Below are 22888 nucleotides of genomic sequence, written 5' to 3' on the forward strand. Positions count from 1 at the left end.
ACTGGAGACCCCCTCAGAGCCAGGCAAAGGGCAGAGTACCCCGCAATACCCCTGGAGTTGTGAGCAGAATGAACGCAACTGGGTCCTGTGCTTCCTGAAGCCAGCGATTTGGCATCCCTCTCTCTCCTTCAGGGGAGGCCCAAGTTGATTCACCCAGGTGGAAAATCATGCCCTGCCCCCAAACCGAATGCCCTTCTGTCCTCTCCCACCCCCATTCTGTGAGACTGTGGGGAGCTCCTGAGGGCGAGGACAGCCCCACCTTCCCTGAGCACGGTTTTTGGTCCCGGGGCTGGGCACCCACCGCTGCTTGCGATTCTCCCAGCCCACAGGCCAGTCCGTGACTGTGTAAATACACTTTATTTTCCATCTTTCCCGCCTGGGCAACATGTGGAGTGAACAGGCAGTGTGCAAAATGGTGGTGGGCAGTGTGGGGGGCGTGTGGGAGAGCCCCGCGGGTGCCTGCCCCGGTTCCCAGGCTTCATAACACTGAAAAGTGGGCAGCTAGGAAGTGGGGACAGAGCAGGGGTCCCCACCCCAGGAAGCGCCAGGGAGATTGCTTGTGACGCTACTCTACTGGAGGCTCCAGGAGCACCGAGGGGGGCAGCCCCCAGGGTCATGAGGCCCAGGGGGGCCGGGGGGAGAGAGGAAGGGGCCTGGGGGGCATCGCTGAATTTTGGCACCGTTCTCAGCTGCGATTCAGCAGAGGCCACAGGACCACCAGGAGGAAGTGAGGGGAGGCCGCTCGCTAGGAAGCTCCTAGGTGGGGGCCTGGCCCTGGCTGAGGGTGGGGCTGGGAACACAGGAAGAAAGGGAAGTAGATGGAAGCCGAGCACCCCCCTAGAGATACTCCTCCATCACTGTCCAGGATAGGGGGTGCGAGTGTCTCCCAGAGCAAGATGTGGGGTGCTGGGGAGAGGGGTCTCTTCACTTCCTCGAAGCTGCTTTGGCCCCACCCAGAGAAGCAGGGACACTTCCCGCTCGCCACTCACTCCCCAGGTGGCCCTGCACACAGTATGGGGGACTTTGGTTTCTGCTGCAGGGGCCATGGTGCCTGCACCAGGCAGGAGAGGCCGGCCTGGCCATCTGTCCCCAGCGGCCCAACTTCCCTAGAGATGGCCAGGGGTTAGTCAAGGGTCACTTCGTCCGGAGGAGTGTTGTGGGGTGCTGATGTCCAGCCCAGAGCTGGTGCTCTCCTTCCTCAGGCCTCGGTTAGCTCCTGGGCGCTTCCCAGCAATGCCACCCCTGTCCCAGAAGGAATCCTGCTGGGAGGTGGGAGCTGTCTGCTCATTCAGTGCTGGGACCTCTGGGTCATCTGTCCCTTGCCCTCTGCCCTCCTGTTAAGAGAGCAGTCAGCCCCTCCAGGCACCCCGGGAACGCCAGAGGGCCCGGAGGGGTACAGACCAAGATGGGTAAACACTGCTGGGGAGGGAGAACCTGTCCCGGGGTCCTGAGGAGCCCCAGGCCGGACCCTACCCTCTGCGCTGCCTCGCCGGGCCTCGCTTTAGGGGTGGCCGAGCCACAGAGGGCGCGGAGTTCGTCAAGTGCGGCAGGTGGGGAGCAGAACACGGGCTGCCCGGGAGCCCCCCGCGACTGCGGTCTCCTGAATCCGGGCGCGCGGGGCACGGCCTCAGTTGTCCAGGCCCTGGCTGTAGGGCGCGGCAAGCTCATCAGCGTCGCTGTCTGAGCTGCCCTCGCTGTCCTTGGCCGGCCGGTCCAGACGGCGGAAAAAGCGCGCATCGCGCGGGGACAGAGGATACAACGCGTCCTGCAGGGCAGCGCCCACGCCTACGCCGAGTAGCTCCTCGTCCGATGACGGCAGCGAGTCCTCGTCCAAGTGCCGCGCCAGGCTCAGCCCGTCGAAAGCCAGCGGGTCCTCGAAGGGCGGCGGGCCCTTCAGCAGCCGCACCTGGGGCGGGGGACCGGCGCTGCAGGCGTGGACCGGCCTTCTGCCCCGCCCTCCCAGCCGCATCCTCCGCAAGGCACCGGCGCTCGGCTCGTCCCAGGCCGACGACACCCAGGCCTGTCCCCGGCATCCCCGCGCCGGCTCACCTCGGCCTTCAGCTCCTCGATCTGGTCCTTGAGCTCGCGGATGTACTGCGATGAGTCCGAGTGGTTCAGCTGACCCTGGATTCGGCCCTCCTCCCTCTGCGGGGTGCGCCAGGTCACACGGGGCCAGTGCCATGCTGGGCCTGCGGTCCGGCCCCGCTCCTGCCCCAGGCCCTGCCCCCGCCCCCGTCGCTCACCTGGATCTCCAGCTCAGCGATGCGCTGCCGCATCTCGGCCACCGCAGCCATGCTGTCCGCCTCCCGCAGTCGCACAGCCATCACCTCCTCCTTGCTCTGGGGTCGGGGGGAGGGGGGGTTGGGGGGGGCAAAAGGAGGGAGGGTCAGGGGGCGGGACGCATCAGGGGGCGGGACCGCGGGCAGGGGCGAATCAGGAGGCGGGGCGCGGACTGAGGCGGGTCAGGAGCCGAGACCGCTGGCAGGGGCGGATCAGGAGGCAGGACGGAGGGCGGGGGCGGGTCAGGAGGCGGGGCGCCGAGGGTGGGGACGGATCAGGAGGCGGGACCGCGGGCAGGGGGGGATTGGGGGCGGGGCCTCATGTAGGCTGGCGTCCCGGGCCGGTGCCACGGGCCCGGTGGGGCCGCGGGTGTCTGCACCTTGCACTCGGCCTCGGCCTGCTTGCGGCGGCTTTCGCTGAGCTGCGTCTGCAGCCCCTTGTTCTGTGCCGCCAGGTACTGCAGCTTCTCCTGCAGCGCCGCGCGCTCCGCCTCCACGCGGTTCAGAAGGTTGCGATGGATGTGGTCCTGGGGTAGGGAGGACGGAGGACGGCGGCGGTCAGGGCCTAACCCAGGGGCTGGCCATGGACACCACGCCCCTCCCTCAACGGGCAGGCACCCCGGGTCCACCTGCGTCTCAAGTTCCACCACGCGCTGCCGCAGCTCGCGGCCCTCAGCCAGGGCCTGCGCCTCGCGCAGACGCACGCTCATCAGCTCGTCCTGCAGCTCGCCCACGACCAGCTTCCGTGGGGACTCCTTCCAGCGGCCGCCGCGGGCCAGATGGGCCTAGGGGGTGAAGCCGAGAGGCGGGCGGTCAGCCTCCGCTCAAGAGCCCCGAGGGGACGGCCCTGGGGGGCGCTCTGCCCGCCGGCGCCCACCCAGCCCTCACCTGCCAGGTGTCCGAGAGCTCCTGCAGCTGCAGTTTCAGCTCTCGCGTCGAGGCCACCGCCTGGCCCTCCCGCACCTTGAGCGCCTTCAGCTCCTCCTGCAGCTGCGCCACGTTGTTCTCGTCGGGCAGCGAACTGTTCCTCTGCGGGGAGAGAGGGATCAGGGCCTGGGGGAGAGCGCAGCTGCCTGGCCCTTCCTGCAGGACAAACGCCTCAGCCACGTTTCCTCCTGAGCTCTGCCTTGGGTGGCTCAGATGGGGGAGGGAGACCCCCTGGACAAGGCCCACGGGAAGCGGACTCGCCTGTGGAACCCGGCTGGAGCTCCTCAGCTGTAAAATGGGTGTGGTAACAGCACCTACTCTCACAGGGTGTCCTAGGGCAACCCCCAAAAACGCCGTCCTGCACACACTCAGACTCCGCGAGGTCTGAGATCCACCGCTCAGGGGAATGCTCAGTTAGAGAACCAGCCCCAGCAGAAACACCCTGTCTGCCCTCCGGCCCCCAGGCCAGGCCACACCAGGCCAGGCAGTCCCTCTCCCTGGGAACAGGCTGAGTGCCAGCCTAGGCCCTGTCCTGGCACCCCAGGGCGCAGTGATGGAGGATTGATGCTCCAGGACCCAAATCCAGCTTTCTAGATGAAGTCTGCACTGCCCGGTGTTTGGGTCTAGGGCTGGGAGGATCCAGCAGCATGTCCTGGAGGCACACTTCCCTGTGAAGTGGAGGGAGGCGGGAGCGGAGCCCAGCTCTTGGCTGGTGATGAGGGCCTGGAAACAGATGGCCTCTCAGTCCTCCATTTGGGAGGACTCCCAAAATAGCGCAGGCTGGAGGGGTGGGGAGGCTCCTGCTGCATGTGTGAATGGGTCTCTGGGTGCTTTCCTTCCTCTGGGAGCTCCGTGGGAGAGTGGAGTTGATGCCAAGTCAGAGAGCAGTTGGGGAGGGACCCAGAAGGCCTGGGATGGTGTCTCCATGGGAATGTGTAAGGAGGGAGCCCCAATGGGCCTGGGCCTTCCTTTCTCTCCTTCCTGTCCCCCTCCCCCATCCCCCTCTCTCCCTCCCTCCTTCCTGGAACCCAGTACCTGGGGAAACACGCACAGGTGGGATGGGGGTATCCCGGAAGCTCATAGAAGCTGCCACGCTGCTGGAGTTTGCCTCATACAGGAGGGTGGGCATGCCCCACGTAGGGTTGTGCTGTGTGTGTGCATATGTATGGTTATGTGTGCATGGGGGTGGGGGATTCTGACCTGGGGTCACCCCCAAAGCTTACCCAGGACCCCTCCTATGCCCCAGGGTCCCCCCGACACCTGCCCGCCTGCCTCCTGTCACACCTTTTCCATGTCAAGAACCTTGTCCTGCATCTCCCGAAGGGCTCCCAGTGTCTCCGTCTCCCGCAGCCTCGACTGTTCCAGCTCGGTCTCCAGGTGGGACACGAAGTCTTCTGTGAGGCGGGGGTTCTCCTGGGGGAGGCAGAGAGCTGTGTGGGGCCCCAGGCCATGGCTGGGGGATGGGCAGCCTCCATGCCTGCTGGCTTCTGCCTCCCTCCCCAGAGCCCTTCAGCAGGGAGAGGGGCCCAGGTTTGGGGCATCGTGGGCTGGACCCCCTGATGCTCAGAGCAGAGGGCCTAGAGGTCCTGGCACCCATGCAGCTGGCCTGGTCCAGCTTCCTTCCTGGAAAGGCTGCACAGAGGGGACATTCTGAAAGGGGACTTGCCTTGGCCTTCGGATGCCCCGAGGGACCCCAGTGACTGGTTTTCCAGGATCACTGGTGAGGATGGGAGATGGGTTCTTGCTGGGTGGTCATCGTTCCAGCCACATGGTAGGTAAGGCCAGGGGTGGGGGCGAGGCCTGGGGCTGTGTACCTGTCTCTCCACCTTTCTCCTCTGCATCCCACCCTCCATTTCAAAACAGGGAAGGATGGGGAAAGAGTTTGTGGGTATCAACCTCTTGCTCCCCGCCCTGGCTTCTCAGAAGTTCCCCAGTGGGGGGGCCCCTGGAGTGATGGACACTGCCACCTGGACCTGAAAAAGGACACCTGGCCCCTGGGGTAGGAGCCGGGCTCCCTCTCACTGACCCTGTGGCCTGGTAGGGCAGTTCTCTGGGGGACTGCCTCAGCCCTCCCAGCCACCACCCTCTTCCTGTGGGTTTCTGAGATCCATGTGTGACAGTGGCTCTGCCTCAGCCCAGATGGCCTCCAGGCCCCATGTGGGGGCCCTGCCAGGCTGTGGCTCCTCTGGGCCACCTCATCTTGCCTGTAGTGGCCTCCCTTTGGGCCTGAGGACGTGGCCTTGGGCCTCCCCCATCACTGCATCCCCCCCAAGGCCAGAGCTCAGGAGTCTCTCTGATGAGCCTGAAAGGAAGCATCATGCGGGGTGGGTGGGATGAGCCCAGCCTCAGTTTCCCTAACGTCCATGCTGCCTCACAGCAAGGTGGGACGAGATTGCTCGCAGACTCTGAGGGCCACAACACCAGCATCATACCGATGGGGTTCACGGGGACAAGTGAGAAACAGTGAAACTGCCCTTCCCCTCCCCAGGAGCAGGGGATCAGCTAGAATCCCCGGGCCAAGGCTTGAGCTGTAGTCTCTGGGCCTGGGGGTGGAAGGGGCACCTCTGTATTGGATGGCTCTTCTTTCTCAAGCACTCCATGGTTTCTCCAACCCACACCCCACTGCCAGGCCCTGCTGGGTCAGGCCAGGATGGTAGCGGGGCCTACAGCATCGCTCCCTGCCCTCTGGGGCATATGTCCCTGTGGCCTGCAGGGCTTAGGGCTGCAGCCACTGGTGGTCTTTGTAATCAGGAAGCCCGACTGCTAGGTGCAGCTGCAATTAAGTTTGTTTGTTTTTTCTTTTTCTTTTTTTTGAGGTGGAGTCTTGCTCTGTCACCCAGGCTGGAGTGCAGTGGCGCCGTCTTGGCTCACTGCAACCTCCGCCTCCTGGCTTCAAGTGATTCTCCCGCCTCAGCCTCCTGAGTAGCTAGGACTACAGGCGCCCACCACCACACCCGGCTAATTTTTGTATTTTTAGTAGAGACGGGGTTTCATCATGTTGGCCAGGCTGGTCTCCAACTCCTGACCTCAGGTGATCTGTCCACCTCAGCCTCCCAAAGTGCTGAGATTACAGGTGTGAGCCACTGTGCCAGGTCGCAGTTAAGTTCTAAAAGCTTTCAGGAGAAGCAGATTTTTTTTTGGCGGGGGGGCCCAGCTCATGGGCCTGCCCATCATGGGATCCAAAGTTCATGGTCCACAAGACACTCAGGGTGCCCCCTCAGCCCCACCCTGCTGGCTCAGAGCTCCCCAAACAGTCCTGGACTGCCCTGCTCCCATTCTTCATGGCTGGCCCCCTGGGGACACCCAACAATTCTTCAGACTCTAGGGAGAGGCAAGGGCCTCCGTAAGCAGCCACAGCCCTGTCTGCTGCCTGTGACATGGAGGGAACCTTGCAGGGATAGCCCGATCTTCAGAGGTCTCCCTGCTGAGGCTGGGGATTGGGAAGTCAGACACTGCCGACACCCTACGAGGTGGCAAGAAATGGGAATCAGGATATCCGGGAATGTGGAGTTGCTGGGGGAGAATCTGCGCTTGTCTCTAGGTTCCCCTTACCCCAGAAAGGAACAGGAGGGCCAGGCGCTGAGGCCCGCAGATCTGAGCCCTGAAAGAAAACCGTGGGGCCAGGTCACGGGGCGTGGCCCCGCTCAGCAGCCCCCCACACCCGCCCCTACCTGCTGCTCCTGCAGCTGCCGGATGGTGCTCTGTGCCTTCTGGAGGTCCTCGGCGGCCGAGCTGCACTGCTGCCGCACCACCGCCAGCTCCCGCTTGATGACGTAGTTCTCCTCTGCTTCCTGCGCCCGTGTCACTTGCCCCTGGGCACAGCAAGGATGGGGGCGGGGAGGGGGAGGCCGTGACCCTCGGCTCCCACCCAAGGCCCTGCCTCCCGCCACAGGGGGAGGCCCAGAGAGTGGAGGTGGGTGGAAGTGAGGTGGGGGGCCTCCCGTACTCAGAGCCTGGGATGGGCGTCCCACTGGGCCTGGGGACGTGGGTGGGTGACAGGCAGGAATAGGACACCTGGAGGAGCCTGAGAGAAACAGCTAGCCCTGGGCTTGGAAAGCTCAATCTCCTTCCCCATTCTGGCTCTCGGTCTCTGCCCCAGTTGGGGTCCTTATCCAGGGGCACAGCGAGGCCACCTGTGCCTATTTGTGCCAGACTCTGCCAGTGAGGGTGAGGATCTGGGGACAGCCAAGGCCCCAGCAGGACAGGGCTGGACTCCCAGGGGGCATCTTCTCCAGTCCTGGGCTCTGGGGCCTCCACCTTCCTGGGGCTAAGATCCCCTTTTTTTCCCCCACCTCATCTTCATCCACTACCCGACTTGGGCCCCCCATTCCAGGCTCAAAGCCACCAGGTGGCGGGTGGCAGCTTCCAGATAAAGCCATTCAAGATGAGGTGGCAGCAGGAGCAGGTGAGCTAGAGAAGGTGGTAGCAGGCATTGCAGGTAGGAGCAGAGAGCAGCAGCGTGAGGGCCGGGGCGCGTGTGTGCATGTGTGTGTGTGCGTGTGTTGTGTGTGTGTGTGTGTGACCGCAGCACTGCACACACCAGGGCCTTATTTAAATATGCGTTTATGTTCCCCAGCCCTCCTGGGTCCCCACCCTGTGTCGCCTGGAGGAAGCTTTCTGTACATGCGTATAGACATTCACACCCAAACGCACTCACAGACAGCCACTCCACACACACACTCCTCCCCACCTCACATGCCCCACCCACTGGGAAGCCTCTGTGTCCCCCAGAAGCAGTCCCCAGCCGCCCCATGCATGGCGCCAGGCCTGCCCGCAGAATGGCAGGGAAGAGGCGGTTACTGGCTGTCGTGTGCAGGGTGCAGGGAAGGGGCCAGGAAGGAATCCGGAGAGGGGATAAAAAGCTACAGTACCTGGATTAACCTATCAGCCAGAGCAGCGCTCTCCTACCCGGCGAAGGGGATTCCCAGCGACAGGGGGAGGAGGCAGAGCGGAAGGCGCGGGGACAGGAGAGGGGAGACAGACAAGAACCACTTGTCACTAACGCAGTGGACTATCTCTAGAAGCGGGGGAGAGAGGAGGGAAGACCAGAGAACCAGCAGGAGAGGACCCAGAGGAAGAACAAAGCTAGAGCCAGTTCGGTCCTGGAGAGGGATTCGGTGTGAGTGGCGAGGTCGGGGTGCCCGCCCGCGGCTGCGGGGGAGGCCGCAGGGCTGGGAAACCCACTGTCTCACTCTCCAGGGCCAGCCGGGCTGCGGCTGGCTGGAAAACTGTGGGCGGGGAGGGCAGGAGGGAATTTCGGCTTCCTGCAGACCTCCCGGATAGTGGGAGAGGAGTGGGGTGCGTTTTAATTTTAAGGCAGAACAAGGCTTTGGGGTGAGGGCAGTCAAATACGGTTGCCGACCCACTTCCTGTGGCCAGTGGAGGGTCAAGTAAGGACGAATGAAGAGCAGGAAGTGGGGGCTTCCGGGGCTGGGGCTCAGTGAGCCCCCGATTCCACCCCCATAACATGTTGGGGAGCAGAATCCGGGCTGTGGCTCCCCACAATGGCGCCACGCTTCTCCTCCACTGGGTTTCCTTTCCTTTCTTTTGAGGGCGAGACTTCCAAATTACAGGGTGCGGTGCCTTGTGGCCCAATTACGGGGCTCATCCACCAAAGCGGCAGTTCTCCCTCCTCCTCACCCCTCCCCGTCCGCGCAGCCGGGGAGGGTGCGGAACACAAACGTATTCCCGTGGCTGCAGGCCACTGGGTTGTAACTCGCCCCTACTCCAGGATTAATCACAATATGAGTCGCCCCCAGTTCTACGGCACTCCAAATCGGGTTCAGGTCGGGTCCTGGGGCAGGAGGGTAGGGCTGCTTAGTCCTCCAGAGAGGAAAAGACTTGGAGGGGTCGGTCTCAGGTTAGCGGCCACGCCCCGCATGGTGGACAACGCCCCATGGCGACCAGGTCCCCACGGTGGCCACGCCCCTCACCTTCTCCAGGGTTTCAATCCGCTGTTTCAGGAGCCGGTTCTCCGTCCGAAGCCTCTATGGGGGTGGGGGGAGATCACGTCATAGGCCACCCCCCACACCTGTCTACACACACCCCTCATTCACCCACCGCGGGGGTCAGTCCCCTTAGGGCCAGGCCACTTTTCCGGGCAGGGCGCAGCCAGCATCTTACGTTCTGGGTCAGCGATTTCAGAAAACAGGGCCAATTCCTGTCCAGACTGGTTTTATTACAAATAAATAAATAAATAGTTTTAAAAGAAACCTGGGTTCAGTAAAAATAACGTGAGTCCCTTCGTGGCCATGTGTGTGTTTGGGGGCCAGGCAGTACCCAGAGCCACTCAGAAGACTCCATCCCACACGTGGGTCAGTCTGCCTAGAGTTGTGGGGGAATCAGTGGGGGAAGCAGCTGTGGAGGAGCCCCCACCCACCCCTCGCTGCTTTGCCTCAAGCACCTGGGTTCAATTCCGGGGGCAGGCTCCTCTTTGAGTCTGGGTCCAGCGTGCTGATCACGCATCCTTCCTCCACAACTACATTCCTGTGACCTGCCGGGAGCAACCTGTCCCCAGTGGTTTTCGCTGTTCCCTGGTGGGGTTTCGACGACGTTTCCCTTGCTCTTGCCTTCTATTCTGTGCTGATGGATTTTGGCTAGATATTTGCAGTTTTAGGCCAGGTGCAGTGGCTCACGCCTGTAATCTCAGCACTTTGGGAGGCTGAGGCAGGCAGACCACCTGAGGTCAGGAGTTCGAGACCAGCCTCTACCAAAAACACAAAAATTAGCCAGGAGTGGTGGCGCATGCCTGTAATCCCAGCTATTGGGGAGGCTGAGGCAAGAGAATCACTTGAACTTGGGAGGTGGGGGTTAAAGTAAGCTGAGATCACATCACTGCACTGCAGCCTGGGTGACAGAGCAAGACTCCATCTCCAAAAAAAAAAAAAAAGAAAGAAAAAGAAAAAGATATTTGCATTTTAGGTTCCCCAGGTCCCTTTGGGGAGCAGGTGAGGTTTGCAAACGAGTTGAATCTCAACTGTACCTGCGCCCCCTTGCTTGATACGAAGGTGGTACAGAAATTGTTTGGATAGGCCGGGCGCGGTGGCTCAAGCCTGTAATCCCAGCACTTTGGGAGGCCGAGACGGGCGAATCACGAGGTCAGGAGATAGAGACCATCCTGGCTAATACGGTGAAACCCCGTCTCTACTTAAAAATACAAAAAACTAGCCGGGCGATGAGGCGGGCGCCTGTAGTCCCAGCTACTCGGGAGGCTGAGGCAGGAGAATGGCGTAAACCCGGGAGGCGGAGCTTGCAGTGAGCTGAGATCCGGCCACTGCACTCCAGTCTGGGTGGCAGAGCAAGACTCCGTCTCAAAAAAAAAAAAAAAAAAAAGAAATTGTTTGGATTGGCAGGTGAGTGAGGGTCCTGCCACACTGCAGGTCACACAGAATATTTCCTGGGTTTCTTCTGGGGAGAAAAGGTGATGGAAACACCTAGTTCATTCCCAGGAAGCAAATGCAGACAGAACCGCAGACTTGACAGTCAGTGATGCATGTCATGTGGGGAAACTGAGTGAGAGTGGGGCAGGGCATTGCTCTAGTTCCTCAGTTCGGCTGGGTCAGAGCTATTTCAGGCACAGGTCTCTGGTCTTCATAGCAATCTGGAGCCCTGATCCCTGGCCCCTGGGTTTCCCTGTCATCTCTCTGGCTTCAACTCATTATAGCACCAAGCACAGCCATCCTTGCAGAAGCTGGGCGTGCCTTTTGTATTTATTTCTATATTTTTGTGAGACAGGGTATTGCTATGTTGCCCAGACTGGTCTCCAACTCCTGGCCTCAAGCCACCCTCCCACCTTGGCCTCTCAAAATGTTGGGATTACAGGTGTGAGCCACTGTGCCTGCTGGAGCTGGATTTCAATCCTTGTCTGTTGGACTCCAGTGTTAGCCACTGTGTGGCTCTGCCCCTGAAGAGCATGGAGCCAGGCTGTGTTGGGTTTGTGTGTGTCCATTCCTATCACTGGGGCTTCCTCAGTCTCAGCTGTGACTTTGGCACACAGCAGGTGCTCAATAAATGGGTTTTTTCCTTCTTTTTTTTTTTTTTTTGAGATGGAGTCTTGCTCTGTCGCTCAGGCTGGAGTGCAGTGGCGCAATCTAGGCTCACTGCAACCTCCACCTCCCAGGTTCACACCATTCTCCTGCCTCAGCCTCCCGAGTAGCCAGGATTACAGGTGTGCGCCACCACGCCCGGCTAATTTTTGTATTTTTTTTTTTTTTTTGAGACGGAGTCTTACTCTGTCGCCCAGGCTGGAGTGCAGTGGCCGGATCTCAGCTCACTGCAAGCTCCGCCTCCCGGGTTTACGCCATTTTCCTGCCTCAGCCTCCGGAGTAGCTGGGACTACAGGCGCCCGCCACCTTGCCCGGCTAGTTTTTTGTATTTTTTTTTAGTAGAGATGGGGTTTCACCGTGTTAGCCAGGATGGTCTCAATCTCCTGACCTCGTGATCCTCCCTTCTCGGCCTCCCAAAGTGCTGGGATTACAGGCTTGAGCCACCGCGCCCGGCCAATTTTTGTATTTTTTTTTTTTTTCTTTTGAAACGGAGAGTTGCTCTGTTGCCCAGGCTGGAGTGCAGTGGCCGGATCTCAGCTCACTGCAAGCTCCGCCTCCCGGATTCCCGCCATTCTCCTGTCTCAGCCTTCCGAGTAGCTGGGACTACAGGCGCCCGCCACCTCGCCCGGCTAGTTTTTTGTATTTTTTAGTAGAGACGGGGTTTCACCGTGTTAGCCAGGATCGTCTCGATCTCCTGACCTCGTGATCCGCCCGTCTCGGCCTCCCAAAGTGCTGGGATTACAGGCTTGAGCCACCGCGCCCGGCAAATTTTTGTATTTTTAATAGAGACGGGGTTTCACCGTATTAGTCAGGCTGGTCTCAAACTCCTGACCCCCAGTGATCCACCTGCCTCCGCCTCCCAAAGTGCTGGGATTACATGCATGAGCCATCGCACCCGGCAACAAATGCTTATTGAGTAAATAACTAAAATCACGTGTAAAGGGAAGAACGCGCAAGGAAGGAGAGAGAAGCTTTGCACACTCAGGGAACCCCCTGACCTGGTAGGGCTGGTGGGCCAGGAACCAGGGGCCCCAGGCAAGTGCCCACACCCTGCCCTACACACCCTGGTGTCTGGGCCCTGCGTGCTCCATCTTTCCCCATAAGGCAGTCCCCTGGGGGTCCTCCACTGCAACTTTCTTGAAATTCCTCCAGCCCCCAAGGTGCGCTGCTGCCCTGGGCCTTTAGCCCTGGACACCCTGGGCCCGGAGCCGCTGCCCAGGTCAGCCTTGCCCACCGCGCGCACATCCTTGTCCAGAGCATTTAGAGTCCACACTCTAGTTCAGTGGTTTATTGATTGCTTCCCCATGATGCTGGACGGCCCAGCAGGGCAGGGACCTTGACTGTCTTGGTTACCGCGGCGTCAGGCGGGGGAGGCGCTCCCAGCTGGCCTAACAGGTGAAGGACAGCGCAGGTAGGCCAAGGCCTGTCCGCCAAGGACGGCCGAGTCCGCCTGTGCGCTGGGAAGGCCCGCCCTCTAGCGGCCGATCTTAAAGTATGGAGGGCAGCCGCCAAGGGCCTCCCATCCCTGTCCCCGCCCCCGGGGCCCCTGGACTCACTTTGATCTCGATCTGCTCCTCCATCTCCTTGCTCTTCATGGCTGCGTACTCCTTCTCCAGCCTGCATAGCGGAAGGGCCCCATGGTTACTGTCATGGCCTCGGGGGTCCCCTCTTCCCACCAGTACCCTGGTTGCCCAGTAGGCACCGACCTCTTCATCTTCTTGGGGTTGTACTTGACCTGGTAGGCTTTGAGGACCAGCTTGTCCGGGCAGCTGTCAAACTGGTGGGGGATCACTCTCTGGAAGTACTGTGGGGACACAGCCGGTCACCAGGTCACCAACATGCAGGCCCTGACCACTGGGGGCCGCCCGAGCCCTACTGCCCTGGAGGGGGGCAGGAACCAGTCTGCCCAGGATGTCGCCATGTCCTCAACGCCATGTCCTCAGTGTTTGTGGAGCAACGGAAAGACTGAGCGTGAGGGGAGGGAATGGGGGGCCGCCTGCAGCCAAAGCCTTAGTTTCCAGAAGAAAAGCAGGCAGATGCTGGATGTGGTGGCTGACGCCTATAATCCCAAAGATTTGAGAGGCTGAGGTGGGGGAAATCGCCTGAGCCCAGGAGTTTGAGACCAATGTGGGCAACATAGTGAGACCCCATCTCTGAAAGAAAAAAAAAATTTGCTGGGCGTGGTGGTGTGCACCTGTGGTTCCAGCTACTCAGTAGGCTGAGGCGGGAGGATTGCTTGAGCCCAGGAAGTGGAGGCTGCAGGGAGCTAGGACTGCACCACTGCACTCCAGCCTGGGCCACAGAGCAACTCCGACTTTAAAAAAAAAGAAACAAAGAAAGAAAGAAGAAAAAGGAAAAGAGAAAAGCAGGCCAAGGAGGCTCTCCTGGGAGTGAAGGCTGAGGGTCGGGGGGTCTGACACAGGGGACCTTCGTGGGGGAAGGAGGATGGGCATGCTGGGGGCCTTGGGTCTGTGCAAAGGGTTAAGGTAAGCGGGTGGGGGACACGGCTCCCGCACCCAGCCCAGCTGGCCCCCTCTGGCAGCTGTGGACAATGCCTGCCCGTGTTCACGGACACAACCGTGGCCTTTGTGCATTCTTCCCTGAAGCACCAGCTGGAGGACGCTGGGAGGAGGCAGGGGCCTGCACAGCAGAGAAGTGGCAGTGGGAGGCAGGCTGGCCAGCAGCAGGGCCTCCAGGCAGGCCAGGCCGAGGCGGGGCAAGGCGTGAGGCTGCCTAGACCCCTGCACTCCCTCTTGTGCCCTCACCAGGCCAGGGGGCAGGGTGGGGATGCCCTCATGGTCAGCCAGACTCATGATCTGCCATCAGGCTTTGGGGAACCTGCAGGGTTGGGGCAGGAGGTGGGCAGTGGGGCTCCCAGGGCTCAGCCTGGGCCTGGGCCTCCTGTCTCCCTGGGGCCAGGCTGCTGGCCCCCGACTGTGTCTGGCAGAGCCTGGGGGTCCTCTGGTCCCTCAGGGAGACCTCAGGGGAACAGAGTGGATGGAAACAGATCAGGGAGGTCAGGCACGCCACCTTCCACCTTCGAAGCCAGGCCCTCTCTGTCACTTGTGAGGGCATCCTGTGACTCGGAGCCCCTGGTTGGGGGCAGCCCCACCAGCCCTGGCCCTCCTGGCCCACCTGGGACATCCCCTCCATGTCCAGCTGCATCAGCTCCGCCTGGTTCACCTGCAGCAGGGCGAGGCCCACTCGGAACACGATCTCCAGCCCCTGCAAAGGCGGCAAAGGCAGTGGGAGGAGGAGGGCAGGGAGGCTCCTGTTCCAGCCACCCCCAAAGGGCTCTCTTCCCTCCCCAGGCACCGTCGGTCCTCACCTCATACATGAAGATGTCGAAGACCCGGGTGGCGACGGGCAGTGGGAAGGTGGTCAGGAACAGTGTGAGGAACCAGGATGAGGCGTACATGGATGTGTGGAAGCTTTGGGAGCGGAAGTGGGTGTTGAGGTCTGGGAGCTGCTCCTGCAGGGGTGGGAGGCCAGGTGGGCACAGTGAGGGGGACGCCCTCCCACCGGGGGGTGCTGGGCCTCAGTGTCCCTGCCTCCAGGGAGCCTTCCTGGACCTATGCTGGGCAGCCTGAGGCTCCCTTCCTGGTGTGCCCTCAGCAATGTGTCTGGGGGGGGGGGCCGAAGCACCCTAGAGCTTTGAGCAGCATGGGGTGGGGACAAGGCAGGGATGGCAAGAGCTGCAGCCGCCTGTGTGCGTTGGGGGCCCACCCTGGGTAGGCAATGCGCTCGTGGCAGCTCATGGGGTCCTCAGGACAGCCTGAGAGGGTGTGTCTGAGGCTGGGGGAGTTGGATCACTCGTCACAGACACCCTGAGAGCCAGAGGTGGAGCATGGGCAGGTGGAAGCCCCTGGCCCTGGGGGGAGCTCCCCCTCACCTTGTTACATGACCTGCCAGTCGCTGTACCTCCCTCGGCCCCCAGCATAAAGCTTTGTGCAAGCTGTGTTGGATTGGCCTGAACTCTAGACAGCCGGAAAGTGGCAGATGGCTGGGGAAACTGAGGCTGGAGAAGGCATTAGGAACCCGGGCTTCCTCCCAGTGCTGGGGGCTCTCTGCACCGAGTTTGCAAGCTTGGCTGTGGGAGGGCTCTGCTACCCAGCCTGGGGTGGGGTGGCACCTTCTCTGCAGCCCCAGGCCTCCTGCTTGTGGCACTACCAGGCCCCCTTAGGCTACAGCACTGCCCATGCTCCAGGCCCAGGGAGTGGGGCTGTCACATCCAGGGATGACTGCACAGCCCCACCTACTATGGCAGCTGAGGCAGGCCGGTGTGTGTGTGCACGCGGATGTGTATATGTCCGCGCACAGCCTTGGCGGCTGTCTGCCAGCCAGGAGCAGGCCCTGCGGGGGCTGCTATTTATAAACAGACGTCTGTGGCTCTCTGGTAATCAGGCAGGCAGACAACACTTTCCCTCCTTCCACCACACTCTGGAGCAGACAGGGAGGTGGCCGCGGCTGTGTCCGATGTGAGCCTGCCCCACCCCTCTGCCTCAGCGGCCCTGGGAGCCCCCCTTCAGTGGTGGCTCTCCTGTCCCTCCAAGCATCCTTCAGGGCAGTTGAGGCATGGGGAGAGGAGTGCCTTTTGGAGTTGGAACATCCAGGTGTGATTTCACAGCTTAGAATTTTCAGTCCAAGAGATGCCCGGGTACGGCCCGGGGTGCCAGCCCTGCCCTCCTGTGGTTCTGCTCCCCCGTGGCCCTGCCCACCTGTGGCCCTGCCCACCTGTGGCCCTGCTCACCTGCAGCATGTACTCGAACTGATAGATGCAGAGCCCGAGCTCAGCCATGCTGGGCTTGAAGAGCTCCCGCAGCCGGTACTCCTGCATCAGCCGCACGAACACACAGAAGGCCTCCTCTTCAGGCATCTGGGGGGGATGGGCAGGTGGGAGGGCTCAGGGCAGTGGGGAGGAGCGTCTCGCTGCTCATCAGGGCCCTGGGGTAAGGGGCCTGTGTCCACGTTGGTATCTGGCTCCCTAGACCCTCACAACACACTGCTGGTCCCTGTGTCCCCACTTGCTGTTTTACTGATGGAAAACCTGAGGCTGAGGTCACCTGTCAAGGGCCACTTGGTGGGAAACAGGGGAGCTGGACTTGAACCCAGGGCTGGCCGCTGCCAGCACCCACCTGGTTAGGACACCTCCTGTCCACTCCCAGCTGCATCCTCTCTCCCTGTCCTAAGCCCCCCAGTTTCTCTGGAGGAGAGCCCCAAGGCCCATAAACACCACGCTGGATGGCCTAAGTCCCCAGTCTGAGGTTCCTGTCCAACCCGGAGAGGTGGCAGAGAGAGACAGCCTGTCCCTCCAAACCCTGTCTCTGTCCTGGATGGTACAGCAGACAGGACCCAATCTGACAGGTGCCACTCACTGGGCCTTGGCCTGGGGATTGGCAGAGATCACAGGTGTGGATAGAGAGGGAGGATCTGCCCCTAGCAGGACGCTGGGTGGAGGACACGCCACTTCTGTTCATCTCTTGGAGGCCGAGCCCAGGGTGGGCTGTTGTCTGGCAGGATCTCAGCCACCCCCCAGCAACCTACCTGCATGAGGAGCAGGCCCACGATGAAGGCGCTTCCCTGGCAGTAGCCCACCTCCCGGTCCACCAGCGAGTATGCCTAGAAGGGAACGAGTCCTGAGGGCACGGTCCCGCTGTCCAGCACAGCCGGTGAACTGGGGAACTGCACCTTCCTTTGGGACTGAGGGAGTGGGGAGCCCTGGGCCTCACCTTCATGACGTTGAAGAGGACCTCCTGGCCCAGGCTGTCCTGGCCCTTGAAGAACTCGTGTTCTGGGTAGGTGCGGGCAATGTCCCTGCGGATCAGCTTCTCGCACGGCGAGGACATCTTGAGCAGCTCAGAGTACTGATTCTTGACTGGCATGTCCGTGGCGCTGCACAGTAGCTGCCACACGATGGCCCGGAAGTGGTGTGGGATGCCCTTGTGGATCAGCTCCTGGCCACGGGAGTGGGAAGCCGGGGCTGGACTCGGTCTCAGTGCAGCCTCCCCATGGCCACCCAGTCCGGCTCCTCAGGCGTGGCTCGTTCAGGCCTTGAGTATGGCACAGAACTCATGGTCCCCAATCCTTTTTTACCCCCATTTTTTAGAGATAGGGTCTCACTCTGTCACCCAGGCTGGAGTGCACTGGTGCGAACATAGCTCACTGCAGCCTTGAACTCCTGGGTTCAAGCAATCCTCCTGCCTCAGCTTCCTGAGTAGCTGGGACTACAGGTGTGCACCACCATGCCTGGCTAGTTTTTAAACTTTTTTTTTTTTTTTGAGATGGAGTCTCACTCTGTTGCCCAGGCTGGAGTGCAGTGGCGTGATCTTGGCTCACTGCTACCTCTTGCCTCCCAGGTTCAAGTGATTCTCCTGCCTCAGCCTCCCAAGTAGCTGGGATTACAGGTGCCCACCACCACGCCCGGCTAATTATTTGTATTTTTAGGAGACGGGGTTTTGCCATGTTGGCCAGGCTGGTCTTCAACTCCTGACCTCAGGTGATCCACCTGCCTCGACCTCCCAACGTACTGGGATTACAGTCGTGAGCCACCACCCCCCATTCTTTGTGGGTACTACAGGGCAGCAAGCACATGGGCACCTGAGGTGCAGGGCCTGTCCAGCACCACCCTCACTCACTCTCTCCTGTCCCTGTGCCCTGGCAGAACACTCTGAAAGTGCCTGCATATCTCCACTGCTGCCACTGTGCCCAGGCTGAAGCCCCACAGACCCTGGCGCGGCCCGGTGGCTGAGTGACCACACCACCCGCTCACGCCGTCGGCCCTGCCCCACCTGCCTGGCCGTCCCCCACCTTGAGCAGCTTCTCCTTCCTGCGCCGCCACTCCTCCCACTCATTGGCGATCCGGCCCCACAGGATCCATGTGTCCTCCTCCAGGTGGCTCAGGTTGGAGGAGGCCGAGGAGCTGGACACCAGCGAGGAGCCACTGTTCCGCCGCGAGCCATTCATGGAGCGCATGGACTTAGAGTCGGCCTCCAGGAGCCTGGACAGGAAGGGCCAGCGGAGGAGCACCAGTGACTCCCTGGGGACAGGGATCCTTGGGGAACCCAATCCATCCTCCTGGGGGTCTCAGAGGACACCAGGGATTGGGTCCCTCTTGTGTGTTTTTTTTTTTTTCTGTGATAGAGTCTCACTCTGTTGTCCAGGCCGGAGTGCAGTGGTGCGATCTCAGCTCACTGCAACCTCTGCCTCCTGGTTCAAGCAATTCTCCTGCCTCAGCCTCCCGAGTAGCTGGGATTCCAGGTGCATGCCACCACACCCGGCTAACTTTGTGTTTTTAGTAGATATGGGGTTTCACCATGTTGGTCAGGCTGGTCTCAAACTCCTGACCTCAGGTGATCCACCTGCCTCGGCCTCCTAAACTGCTGCGATTACAGGGGTGAGCCACTGCCCTCAGTACCCCCTTTTTTTTGAGACAGAGTTTCGCTTTTGCTCAGACTGGAGTGCAGTGGCGCGATCTCGGCTCACTGTAGCCTCTGCCTCCTGGGTTCACGTGATTCTCCTGCCTCAGCCTCCCAAGTAGCTAGGATTACAGGCACCTGCCACCACGCCTGGCTAATTTTTGTGTTTTTAGTAGAGACAGGATTTCACCATGTTGGCCAGGCTGGTCTCAAACTCCTGACCTCTAGTGATCCATCTGCCTCGGCCTCCCAAAGTGTTGGGTGGTATGAGCCACCACGTCCAGCCTAAAACCTGCATTTTAAACGGGGGTGGGGCCAGAGGAGGAAAGCAGGAAGGCCCCGCTCAACTTTCCCTCCAGTCCTGGCTCCATCAACCACGGGGGATTCACAGATTCCCTTGACCTCTCAAACCCTCGGTCTCATCTGAACGGAGTGGGGACACGTATGTTCAGCCAGGGTTGGGGGGATGAAAGGAGGTGTCCCTCGTCCAGCATCTGGAGGTGGCTGTCACCTTGCACACACTGGGCCTGGCTCTGAATGTGAGGGCACCTAGGAACTCCTGTGGGGGCCCAGGCTGCACCCCAAGATTCCACCCCATCCCCCAGCCCCCAACTCACCGGTTCTGCTCTTCGAGCTTGGCCAGCAGCTCCAGCTCATCGGGGCTGAGGTTCTCGGAGTCAGAGGTTGGGGAGCAGGTGGGGGCCGACAGGGCCTCCTGGGATGAGGAGTCGGGGCTCAGAGTGGGGCTCGCCATGGTGGGTGGGCTTGTTAGCCGTGAGCGGGGTTGGTTCACAGCTCTGTCTGGGGGCCAGAGACACGCGTGGTCGGCATTGGGTGGGTGCCCATTCCATCCTGCCTGCCCACTCTCGGGACATTTCCTCACCCTGGGCTTCCTACCTCTGGTCCACCCCAGTCCGTGCACCCCTCATCCCCATGTGCTCCAGCCCAGCTGACAGCCATGCTGCTCCTTCTGTTTGAGACCCTGGTGATTGGGATCCCTGTCTGTCTCATCAGGCCGGACGTCTGGATGGAGATGGGAGGACTGTTGCCAGGACGTGAGCTGTCCTGCTGTCCTTGGGCATGAAAGCCAAGGCTCAAGTCGACACCCCTGATGCTGGAGCAGGGCCCAGAGCGGAGGCTCCCTGTCACTCGGGGCTCCACGGACCCTGCTGGGACCTCGGGGTGCAGGAGCCCCTGTTTTGCCGGCCCTTCCTAACAGCTTGGTCCCCGTCCCCTCCGCGGCCTGCCCTGGGAGTCCCACATCAGTGTCTGATTCTCCCCATCTCATCAACCAAAGTGGGCTGCTGGCACGGCCAAGAGCAATTACTCTCAACTGTTAATTGTCTGGTGCTGCCAACGGCCGGAAGAGTCGACTCCCCTTGGGCTGGGAAGCCAGGGACGTGGCAGAGTGCTGGGAATCTGTGCCCTGGCAGACACAGAGCCAGAGCCGTGGGCTCCGATCGCTATCCAGATCTTTGCCTGCCACGTGCCAGGAGAGTCCCATGCACATCTCTCCTATCCTTTTGCCGTGTCATCTGGCCCGACCCTTCTGGGGGCTTGATGGACACTGACCTCTCGCCTTCTGCCAGCCTGGAGGAGGCAGATCAATGCCGTGTCAAAAACAAAAGCCCTGGGCTCAAATGGATCTGTGTCTGAAGCATGGCTCCCCTCGACCAGCTGTGTGACCTTGGGCCAGTCACTTGGTGTCTCTGAGCCTCTGTACACTGAGATCATACAGGACCCAGCCTCAAGGGTGGCTGTGGAAACTGAGTACGTGACTGCACATACCGTGGTCAGAACAGAGCCTGACACTCAGCGACGGCCCCATGGACATTGGCTGTCACTGTCCATCCTGGGGCCAGGGCTCCTGGGTTCTGCTGTGGCCTGTGTGGGGACTGATGGCCAGGGGACCCCTAGCAGGGGGCCCTAGGGGAAAGGGACAGCTATGGGAGTGGAGGCAGCGGCTGGGGATGGTGTTCCTTCACGCTTCTTCCTGGTGAGCCCAGGCTAGCCTCCAGCGTCTGGGAAGATGGGGATACCTAGGGTCCTGGCGGCAGGAAGGAAACCCTGCTCCCACCTCTTTATTTGCGCGGCCCCTCATGCCCGCCCACTGCCCGGCACGGTCTGTAGCAGGAGTCCGCCGTGTGCCACTTAGCCCCACCTGACCTGGCTGACAGCTCCACCTACAGGAGGGGCCTCACTGGGTCCTTGGAGTGGGGATATCTGGACCCCCAGGCGGCAGGGGGACAGTGGTGGGACCACAGCAGATCACTCTATACCTGCCTGGCTACCGCTGGGTCGCTGGGTACCTTCCACAGCCCAAACTCAGCCCCCAACCAAGCCCTGAGGGCCCACGGGTTGGGTGGACTTGACCCCGGCCACCGCAGTCCTCCTGGGATGGGGTTGGGGGATGTGCGCCATTCTTTTTTCACCGCATGAGGACCAAGAACCCTCCTTCTCCAGGCCTCTGTGGCTCCCCAGGGCCGCTGGCTCTACCTTGGGCTCTCAAGTGTTCCCCTAGTGTGCCGGGTGCTGAGGGTTTTGGATTTTGGGGAGCAGAAGGAACTCTCTCATTGCCAAGTGGGCCGGAGCCACCTGGCCTAAAGACCAAGCTGCTGGGCACCACCTAACCAGGAGTTAATCATTCCTCAGACGGGACAGTGGGGGCCGCTTTGGGGCCTCCCACAGAGTCAAAGTCTGCCAGGACAGAGACGGGGGCTGTGGACAAGAAGTGCTGATGAGAAGAACCTCTCGGGTGGGGGGCGGGGCTGGGAGGGCAGCTTCAGAGCAGCGAGAATGGGGAGGAGGTGGTGGAGGCGAGGCTGGAGCCTCAGAACCACAGATGGAGTTGGGGAGCAGTGAGAGCTTCAGAACCAAGGAAACCCAAGCTCAGGGCATCAACCCCACGCAATCTCTGCCGGAGCCTTGGTTTCTTTTCTTTCTTTTTTTGAGACGGAGTCTTGCTCTGTCGCCCAGACTGGAGTGCAGTGGCGCGATCTCGGTTTACTGCAACCTCTGCCTCCCGGGTTCACGCCATTCTCCTGCTTGATTACAGGTGTGCGCCACCACGCCCAGCTAATTTTTCTATTTTTAGTAGAGACAGGGTTTCACCATGTTGGTCAGGCTGGTCTCGAACTCCTGACCTCGTAATCTGTCCGCCTCGGCCTCCCAAAGTGCTGGGATTACAGACGTGAACCACTGCGCCTGGCTGAGCCTCGGTTTCTGATTTTAAAAATCCCCAAATCCCAGAGCCGTCCACTAGCAGAGGTTGTTCAGCTATTTATCAGGAATGTGTGTGTATTTGATACAGGAAGTGAAATGTATTAAATACGCAGGGCTGAAACTTGCAGTCTGAGAGGCAGGAACCTTCTGATCCCACCAGAACTTTCTCTCCACTCATCCCCAGACTCTCTCAGTGGAAACCATCCTCCTGAAGCATGTGTGCATGCACAACACACATGCACTCTTCACAGCCACCCCCACTCCCTCACGCATGTACATACATTCACACCCACCCCCACTCACAAACTCTCACACACACACATGCACACACTCGGATACACACATCCATGCCTATTCTCACACACACTCACACACCTATACACACACAGATGCACACACTCGACACACACACCCATGCCTATTCTCACACACACACACCTATACACACACATGCACACATTCGATACACACACCCATGGCTATTCTCTGACACGCTCACACACCTATACACACACACGCACACATTCGACACACACCCATGCCTATTCTTACACACACACTCACACACCTATACACACACATGCACACGCTTGACACACACACCCATGCCTATTCTCTCACACACGCTCACACACCTATACACACACACGCACACATTTGACACACATGCTCATCCATAGTCACACATTTACACATATGCACACATGCGGATACACACACATCCAGTACCTTCACACACACATATGCACACAATACACATACCTGTGCACATTCACACACACACACTCAGATACACATCTATACACCTTCACACACACATGCACACACTTGATACACACATGCTCATGCATATTTGTGCACACACACTCGGATACACACACAGTGCCTTCACATACGTGAGCACACACTGAATACACACATATCCATGCACATCCACACACACGCTCACACACGAACACACTTGGATACACAAACTACATTCACACACACATGCACACAC

General features: G+C 60.5%; 1 protein-coding gene across 5 annotated transcripts in view; it reads right to left on the reverse strand.

Annotated features, from left to right (window-relative positions):
- Positions 1–338: 338 nt before the first annotated feature.
- The window catches only part of EVI5L (ecotropic viral integration site 5 like), a 33000-nt gene continuing 10450 nt past the window's right edge, over positions 339–22888 (reverse strand). For 2 of the 5 annotated variants that reach the window (XM_033195479.1, XM_033195478.1), the window contains 19 exons: positions 19284–19463; positions 18059–18248; positions 16981–17205; positions 16796–16870; positions 16002–16127; positions 14580–14723; positions 14387–14476; positions 12958–13055; positions 12808–12868; positions 9140–9193; positions 8078–8110; positions 6878–7018; positions 4491–4619; positions 3168–3308; positions 2909–3064; positions 2660–2806; positions 2244–2339; positions 2050–2145; positions 1628–1906 (listed from right to left, as the gene is read on the reverse strand). In XM_033195479.1, the coding sequence (XP_033051370.1) occupies positions 1628–1906; positions 2050–2145; positions 2244–2339; positions 2660–2806; positions 2909–3064; positions 3168–3308; positions 4491–4619; positions 6878–7018; positions 8078–8110; positions 9140–9193; positions 12808–12868; positions 12958–13055; positions 14387–14476; positions 14580–14723; positions 16002–16127; positions 16796–16870; positions 16981–17205; positions 18059–18248; positions 19284–19420 (2418 nt within the window). In that variant the 5' untranslated portion in view covers positions 19421–19463. Of the gene's footprint in view, positions 1907–2049; positions 2146–2243; positions 2340–2659; positions 2807–2908; positions 3065–3167; positions 3309–4490; positions 4620–6877; positions 7019–8077; positions 8111–9139; positions 9194–12807; positions 12869–12957; positions 13056–14386; positions 14477–14579; positions 14724–16001; positions 16128–16795; positions 16871–16980; positions 17206–18058; positions 18249–19283; positions 19468–22888 lie in introns of all 5 variants that reach the window. The other 3 variants (XM_033195476.1, XM_033195477.1, XM_033195480.1) reach the window with 3 other exon arrangements.

This window comes from Trachypithecus francoisi, unplaced genomic scaffold (assembly GCF_009764315.1).
Source record: "Trachypithecus francoisi isolate TF-2019V2 unplaced genomic scaffold, Tfra_2.0 Lachesis_group5, whole genome shotgun sequence".
NCBI lineage: Eukaryota > Metazoa > Chordata > Mammalia > Primates > Cercopithecidae > Trachypithecus > Trachypithecus francoisi.